We start from the raw sequence: 9,388 nt of genomic DNA on the forward strand, positions 1-9,388 counted from the left end.
TCAAATTATAGAGCCAAACGCAATTTACTGGCGAAAAAGTCTCGCAAATTCGCAGATTTTCAACCCTTACTCGATTCTTCTGTCTGATCAGATTACGACCCACAAGTCAGAGGCGTGTTTCTCTTTTGAACCAAACAACCGTATGAAAGCAAAGAAAATGAACTGCGTCATATCCCTTTCTTATTTTGAGAAGCACAATCCATAAACCAACCGCATAAGTTTTTGTTTCCTTATAATTGTGACGAAAGGAACGCGAAACACTTAAAGAACATTTTGTGTGAGAAAATAAGGCATGCTATTTATGCTGTTTTGTAGTAATAAAGCGGATATTAAAGCTAAACGTAATGCCATCGTAACGTTAGAGCTTGTTGTAGAAGCTTGCCCGAAAAAGGGAGAAGGTGACTCACACGAAATCAAACATTAAAAGTAGTGCCTCACGAGCGAAACTGACGACGTCGGGGCCTCTTTGGACAAATATAGAGTTCGATATATAAGTATGAGCTCGCCCAATTCCCCTCATTGTCGTCAGCGACGGCGTGGGAAACGACATTTTCGTCCACGAAGTAAGTGAAAACACACCACTCTTGTGCACGCACCGCATCCACGAGCGAGCGGTCGGAAAGCAATGACGTTCCTTCAGCAGCCTCTTCAAGTTAAACCAATGAATAAGCTGCTCAAGGAACGCAGCGAGTGGAAAGGTGGTGTGCTAACGTAGCTCGCAGGAACTAAGGCGTTTCTACGCCGTTTTTCAAGTCGCTTAGGGGGAATTGAGCCAAGCCACGCTCATTCTCGTAATTTACACCTCGAACTCTACATTTCTCCTTTGAGACCCAACATCGTCAGTTTCGTAATACGATGCCTTTAACAAGAACATGAAAATTTCCCGTTCTTGCCAATGGCTGATGGATGGAAAGTTTTCGAGCGCTGCTTCTGAAAAGCATTCTGTTACCCCAATATCCAAGCAAATTCTGAAGAAAATCAAATCTTTCTGAAGTATGATTGTTACTCGAAGTATTTTTTAACATTTCATACAGTCAATGTTAATGACCTAGAACCTGTTGTGTTCGCTAACAATTACAGTTTCTCGTTAGGACTATCTCTATTGAGGACTGTAGAATCATATGTAAGATTACCTGTATTAGTTTTCAATTCAGCCGTTATGTGGAAAAAATAAAATGAAACTGAAGAAAAGAAGAAATTTAGGTTTAGCCCAACTGTAGGCATAAGTCCAAGAAGATAGAGATTTCTGTCTAGCAGTTCTTTTAGATACACGATCCTTCGATATTTCTTTTTAGATACACGATTGCAGAAGCATACGAGAGCCACCACTATATCACCAGTGAGAAAAAAACATATATTCAATATTAAATAGAGGGAAGAAAAAAATGAGAAGAAGACTTAGTAAATAAAAATTTCTATGCGGCTTTATTTTTGCTGTATTCAATTCTTGTAGAGTACATTCTTTCCATCGCAGGCCGTTACAACTCTCTGTTGGAAAATATTTTACAACATACTCGAGCCTTCATTATGTTATGCATTTTGGCGTGAATTCTGATCGTTTTTTTATTGTAAATCTCCGGCGGGTTTCTTGTATTAGCCGAGAAGGTGGATTTACACATGTCTGGACCTACATACGTTGACTACTTATGCATAACCAACGCCCATAAAACAACGTTCGCCCGAGAAGTGTTGTTTCCTGCAACTAAAGCATGGCCTAATCTTAACCTTGAATTCTCCCAGGAACACTTTTCATTAAATCATGCAAGAAAAACCACATTCCTCTGGTTGTTAGGAGAAATTCTTTGTCACACCCCTGCAAATGATAGCAGTCGAGCTCATCGCGAGCAGGAAACGGAATGGAATACAGCAATTAGATTAAGGAAGCTTCCACATAAATTGGACTTCCCATAGTGCATTCGATAAAGCGCTTCTATATGGAAATAAGTTTATCAAGCAGACTTTCATGCACCTATGCTTCACTAATCGCCTTTCGTTTATTGGGAACTGGATATTACTGGTTCCTCACATTAGGACTCAATGTGGTAAAATATAAAGAAAGAGAGGCTTGAGGTGTGATGTAATTTCATTCACCGATGTATTTCTAAACTCGTTGAATTGGTGGAAAGTGTCCAGAAAAAACAGAGTAATAAATGCCCGCTTCTCCACACACACAGTAGCACTGAAATTCAAATTAACGTATCTGGAAGCACACAAGAATGCCACCATTGTACTGCGCCGAGGCACTTAATCATCCCTAACAAAACGTGAATGCGATTGACTTCTATAAAGCAGACATAGATGCCCGCAGCTGATGAATTTCAAAGCGAGAAGAACAGATGTGTGCGACGACTGCAATATCTACATCGAGAAAAAACTGAAGAAGCAATAAACGTGGTCTTCATACTGTTCTGCTTCTTGCAAGAAAAAGTGTCCTTGAAGAACTCGCTTGCGAGTGGGTGTATAACTTTGCAGGGAGGAACCACGAGGCGTGTGTGAACGACAACAAAGTGATACGTACACATAAAAAAACATATATGTGGATTGGTTTATGTGTTGCAACTCAGGCCAGTCGTCCAGAACTCGGACTGCAATTCTGGATTGAAAACTGGTCTTCTGATTTTCTGGTTTTATTCTGGTTCTATTCCTGCTATGAGATGAACGACTACTTTGCCGGTCATGATTTTACCTAACCCTAAATAAGGTTTCTGCTGAAAACACCTCATAAAGCTAAGCAAGCGTGGATTTAGGTGAACATTTGAAGCAGGATTCTCCGTAGATACTTTACCTAACGATTACGGAATGGTGATGTTTCTGCTTCGATCGCTCCTTTCATTCTGCCCTATACATTCGAATTCGAAGATAAACACATACACCACCACAATTACAAATTTAATAGTACTAGCATCGCATGTATGTAGGCCTTCCTGCACCGCCCCTTTCAATAGCCAATTTCGAAGGCACTGGGTGCATTTGTCAAAGTGATACGCTTGGCACGTCTTCTGCCGGAAGGTGGAAAGACGCGCGCGAATTTATGTTTGCCTTGAGACCCCTCTTGTTTTGTTTCCTGTTTTTTAGAGTTGCTTCTTCAGTGTTATGGTTTTTTTTTGCTCTTGTTCGTCTCCGTCTTATGCTCAAATTAACTCCTATGGTATTATTTTTGCAATTTCCATCAGAGCATTTTCAATTTTCTGTTTTTACGTATCCTAACCTATTTTTCGGCATTGGCGCTATTTCCATTCAACACCGCTGTGAGATGAGTCTTTGTGATCGTCTCGTTTTATTTTCGCTTCTCTTTAAACGAGTAAAACAGTCCGCAATTATTATGCTTGCATTGTGCAGTTAACTCTAACTATGAGCTAGGCGCATATTATTGCTGTGACGTCAAATTTGTTCTAAAGCATACAAAATACAATAAGGACAATACCGTGCGTTCGCAATTAGCGCGAAAACCGATGGCCCAGTAAATTGGATATAAAACTGCATACAGCTACAGAGGGAAACCGGTGAACACTGCGGATCAAGGTATTTCATTCTTGGCTGCGTATTACTGTAGCATTCTGCACTTCCGACTTAACTACCCATTTGTACTTTGGATGTGAAATTGTGGTAGCTCATTAACCAGGCGTGATCGGTGTAAGGCTTCACCTTGGTGTAAAATTGTGTGAGATTGTAGTAAACGAGCTGTGCACCCAGAACGCAGCCATAACGAGCCTCCCAAGCGCTGGGAGTGCATTGCTTGAAAATGAATTATTTTGATTCTGAATTTTGAAGAGGAAAACATAAAGTAAGTGATTCATTCTTAGGAAGACCAACGCATCTGTGTATGTATCACCAGTCAATGCAACGAGAACTCTACATATGTATATGTATACCTGAACAAAGAACATGCTACATTAGCTCTTTTGGAAAATTCGCTGAAAAATCCTTCATCCACCATTACATATTTCTTTAGTTCCTTTCTTTTTTAGTTGCTTTCTCTCTTGACTCTACAAAAAGTGATTTTGAAGCGAATTGAATTGCTCGGTATTGTGTGCTGAGCTGGAGCTGCTCCTCGGAACGATATTAACGAGCAGCTTCACGTAGAGTTTAAAATCTGGACAGTGTTTCTGTTGACATCACCAACGTATTATTAATGGTTAGGAAGAGTTGCTGGCAAACAAACTGTTACACCTTCATCGTCTAGGCACATTTCCTGTGATCCGCCAATTTTTTGCCCTCTCTGTATAAATTATATTTTTGACTCAAAATATGCTGAAGGCTACTGCTGAAGGTAACTTACCCAAACAGCTGAGCTTTTCATGAACACCAACAAATTCTTCTAATAATAAAATTTCACATGCTAAGGAAACACCATGTCACGTCCATGTATTCGGTATTATCAAAAATTCGAAAGTTGCGCATGATGTGAAGGTTTCAGAGTTTTGAACATCATACTCCTCTGAGAATCCTTTAATTCACGTTTCCTTCCTTAAGGACGTTCACGACATAAATGGGTACTAGAACTGTAGACATTATTTTTAACTTTTGCAAATAGCGCAGTATTCGGGAATCTGCCACCGCCATTGCCTTTGTCTTTTTACATGAGGATTTACGGATTGCTGTGTCATGAAAAACGGAACGGATGATCAGGTTTCGTGGGAAGCGGAAGGGAGCGGGAACCCTTTTTTATCTTAGTCAGAGATGGGAATTTCGGCGGTTTGTTGGACTACATTAACCATGAATAATTTACATAATATTAATTATTACTTAACAGCCATGATTACTTCTCTAATACTCCATCGCTCACGCATGATTTCATTTGATCGCTCATATTTGAAATCATTGAAACTTATCGATATAAAATGGCAAATTAGATTTTTGAGAGAAATGAGTGATTCAAAAGACCAAAGCACCTATGTATTTATTATCCATCGGTCAATTCGAGCTCTCAATATACATGTGTACATGAATATCTAAACAAAGAATGCGCTACATTAGCCCTTTTGGAAAATTCGCGGAAAAAACATTCGTCAAACCATTAGATGTTTCCTTACTCGTTTTATTTTTTGGTTACTGTCTCTCGTGACTGCAAAAGTTACGATTTTGAAGCAAATTGAATTACCAAGCTCTGTGGCTTTGTTGAGGTGTATAAATTTTCGAAGGTTTTGGAAACTTGTGAGTTACAACACATAGCATGCATATGATCAATCTGCAAAATTAGGACATTTCTAAGCATTCAGTTCTGAACTTCGCCTTTTTGCGATAACCGATTATCAAAGGAACAAAATTCAGAAGGAAAATTTGTCTGCTTACTACCAATAATAACCCATAGATGCTTTGCTCTGGTTTTTGCATTTTCATTACTGGTCACGCACTATGTAACTGAAATGAGATAGACAGTCATAAACAATACATAGTGCAGTGAAATGACTTCTCTCTAGCCAGCATTTCTTTCTTTGCGAGATATTTACTGGATGGAAGCAACATTCAGTAGTACATCGAAAATTCCATTATTTTTATTTCACATTGTGCTGCCTTCACCTTTACTTGGAAAGTCTTAGGTATTTAGAAGGTAAGATTTCTAGCACTGCCGCTTAGTGATGGATCTGTAATCAACTGAAAGGATGCTGTAGAGTTTGGCTAAAACGCTGCCTATTTAGATATTTCACAGGATTATAAGAGGTTCGATTAACGCTGGATACTTCATCCTTTATCCTTTATAGGCAGCAACCTAGAGGGACGGCATGGAACGCGGTGAACAAGCGAAGAAAAGAAAATAAATTTATTTACTTCGTCAATAATTCACTCTTCTGGACAAAACAGATTGTCAGCTAGTTGTATCAGTTGAAAATTTTGAAGACGCTAAACGAGGAATAGGTATACCGTGGTAAGGGTCAGTATTGTATGATAACAATAATAAATAATAACAATAATAATGTCGTGTAAAAGAGATGGTTGTTTACGTGGTAGTGGAAGCTTTACGCGTCATTATACACTGTAATGGAATAGCAGACACAACTCCACTGTTGTGTTCTACCAATGCATCCATGCATGTTGGAACGCATAGTTGACATGGAACACTTCTAGAAAGTTTTCGTAAGGATAAAAGGAAAGAGAGTTTGGCGTCGAAAAATCCTCCTGGTATGCCCCAGTTTTATTTCAAAATCGTTTTAGGTTTACGAGCGCGTGTCTAGCCATTACAATGATTTGCGAAGGTCAGCCGATGTACCAAGTCACTGTTTTTATTCTCACAGACAAATCTCGCACCAATTTATCGACTCCGAAAAAACAAAATGTTTAGTTGGCACTATGGCGGATATGAACCTACAACCGATCACGTCGCAGGCACACCGGAACTTTTTACCAGCTGCGCTACACCGCCCATGTTATAGATGACATGACCTAAATGAAGGCTGTAGATCAGAAGCCTCTATCCGAAGCGACCGATCATATATATATATATATATATATATATATATATATATATCATATATATATATATATATATATATATATATATATATATATATCTAAAGTCTTGTCCCCCTAAGGCCTCTAAAGTCTTTTATATATAAGACTACCTGTCCGTGTATGATTCGAATGTGATTCTCAGAAAAAAAGCGATGAAACCGTCGATATGCTGGCGAAGGAACGATATAGGATAAAATGAGTTTTGGAACAGCCATCATCGTTCTGTTAGTATGAATTGCACCAATAATAAGTATTCATGCGAGCAGTCGTGCAATCGTGTGTGCGTTAAAAACGAACAAAACCACGCAGAACATTCCCTCCACTTGTTCCCGTTAGCACTTCGGTCTGTTTGAGAAATGTCTGTAATGTTTCCAGTTGTGCAAATCACCCTCAACAGTCGCTTAGTGGCTTCTTATTTTGCAAAGGACACGAAAAGCGTCAAACTTCCTTTCGAAGAACTTTATCAAGTAATCTGATCACAGAGTTGGTGATCTTTGTGTTGTGTGTATTTTTACTGTACTGTTGTGTCTATTTTTTGGAACCTAGAACTCACTCTCGGTCTTCACCAACGGTTCTCTTGAAAAGTGCTGTGAGTTCGGTTTCCCTTTCTCAACTTTCCTCGGCAACTACCGCAACACCTGCAATCTTGAATCGTTCACGTAAAATAAAAACGCCGAAGTCCCTTTAACTTATATGAAAATGAATGCTCTTAGTATCACTTTTTTGAAGGAGCGCTTAATTTCATTGATTTCCCTTCTGTCAGTAAAGTGTCCTTGTTTCCCAACAGTATATCAAATTAGAAAAACGCTTGCAAAACTGCGAGCTCTTCAGAGTGGTTGGAATAAGAAAGATTCCTCGTTAATGATTGATAATAACGATGAAAATTGGCTTTATACCAACGAAAACCTTTAATTTAGTCTCCCTTAGTTGAATCGTTTTATCGTTGGAAACATGGTTGAAAAAAAAGAGAAACTCCAAAATTCCTGTGAATGCATAACATTTCTGGTTACACAGGTAACGATGAGTGAGAGTAATCGATGGGTCGATATCACTGTACTCTAAGCCCACTATCTTTTGTTCTTTCACTACAGAAAAGGCACTACAGCAGTGTTGAAGTCGTCATTTTTATTGCGAGTGAAGTAGTACACTTGAACTGTTATGTAGCAACGTTCAACGTACTATGAGTTTAGGACTTTAAGAGACCAGAGAGACGGTTCTCGTATTTTTCTTATTTATTATGGTTCCCCGGTTATCAGACTGGTTACAAGTAAACTCCTGCCAGCAATTCCCACAATTTCTAGTTTTCATTACTTCAGGTGAATCTTGAACAAATAATGCGAGGAGACAAGTAATTTTTCTCAGTAGTCAGCGAATTTCCAAAAAAAGAATACTTCCCGGTTTCCATTTCATTTCAGATTACTTAAGATGTTAATCGTGTACTACTCCGTAATAATATGGGACTACGCATATGTGAGTGACTTAAAAAAAGAGAATGTGAGAATCAAACTTAATCAATTACTTCGTTTACTAAGAAAAACTGAATGTAGCACACTTGTCTTCTGTTCCATAAATTCAATTTTAAATGGAATGTTATAAAATTTATAGTATTAACAATATCAGAGAAATGTCCAGAGAAGTCGTACACTGGCGTTTATAGCCAACATCGTCACTACTAGTTATTTATAGTTGTGCACACAAGTTGTTCTTAGCTATGCATCTGCTGAGTTTGGGTATATAATGTGCGCAAACACAACGCATATAGTTCAATCTTATTCGTTTCTTATAGGATCCTGTGTTTGGATACGGTCATTTCCCACAAAAGAAATTAGAAGTTATTCAAGAATTTCCTAAGCGCTTTGGAGAAAGCATTAGAAAACTAAAATAGAGCAAATCTTTCTTAGTTTGTTACGTCGTTTGTACTCCAATTAGTATAAATTCGTGGAACTTTCTTCCTCTAAAATGTAGTTTTCGTTTACTTATCATTCTTTTTATCACCGTCACCCTGAAGCCGGAGTTAAAATTTTTTATGATACTTTCTAGCCCGCATTACGAAAGCTTTATTTTAAAAATGCAAGTAACCATGGAGAACTTTTCCTTCCATAGAACAAAAATAGTTGCCACTCTTTTTCTCCAGCAATATTTGCTTTGCGTTAATTTTTTAACAACTCATTTACTTTTAGACGGTGCTCGATGTTATGTCCTAATGCAACTTTGACGGTCTCCTTATAATGGAGTCAAGAAAGCGAAGACGGTTTTAGAAGGGGGGAGGAGGCAAGATGTTGATGTTTTGCTCGTCATCACTCGGTACACCACATCCACTTCTGAGTAAAGTTCTTCGTTATGGCACCATTGGCCAAAAGTAGCAAAGCATTCGTCTGAACAGCTTCATTTTCATGCAGTCGAGCTCCTCCATCACAATTGACTACGCTGCCCAAGTTTCCGATTTGTACATCGTGATAGAGCGAATTGCGGATAGGTAAACTCACAGATTGACTCCGTTGGTGATGGGGGTCGACCACAGGCACTTCGTTAAGGAGTTGCGCCTTAACGAACCAAGTGGCCGCGGCACATCTTTGCTGAATATCTCTCTCGTATCTCGTAGCTGCCATCGTTTTTCAGCATCCCACCCAAATAAAAGAACTCGTCTATAGTCGGGTCAAAACGACATGAATCATGAGTGTAGTTGCGGTGCATTTGCGTACGCGCTCGAAACGGCGCGGTGGAGGCAGCGTGAAACCGAGTTGGGACCGTCGCAAACTGCAGCGATGGGTGATGCCAGCAAGAGTTTGACCACGCTCCTAGCCGCTACGCTTCACCGAAATGCCTCGAGGAAAGTCTTGTTCGCCATTGCGTACGTGCTTCATTACAAGTTCAATCGGTTGTTCGTTCACTCTGTTTCTTGCTGAGGGTCTTGCGAAGACCAACACTTGCCTGCATT

The 9,388-nt window shown here is 39.2% G+C and overlaps 1 protein-coding gene across 1 annotated transcript; it reads right to left on the reverse strand.

Moving 5' to 3' along the window:
• Positions 1–8,747: 8,747 nt before the first annotated feature.
• RB195_018133 (uncharacterized protein) lies at positions 8,748–9,059 on the reverse strand (the record flags this gene model as incomplete). Its single annotated transcript, XM_064185430.1, has 1 exon — positions 8,748–9,059. One exon carries the CDS (start codon positions 9,057–9,059, stop codon positions 8,748–8,750), a length of 312 nt encoding a protein of 103 aa, XP_064041311.1.
• Positions 9,060–9,388: the final 329 nt, after the last annotated feature.

The sequence above is a fragment of the Necator americanus genome, chromosome II (genome assembly GCF_031761385.1).
Source record: "Necator americanus strain Aroian chromosome II, whole genome shotgun sequence".
Taxonomy (NCBI): Eukaryota; Metazoa; Nematoda; class Chromadorea; order Rhabditida; family Ancylostomatidae; genus Necator; species Necator americanus.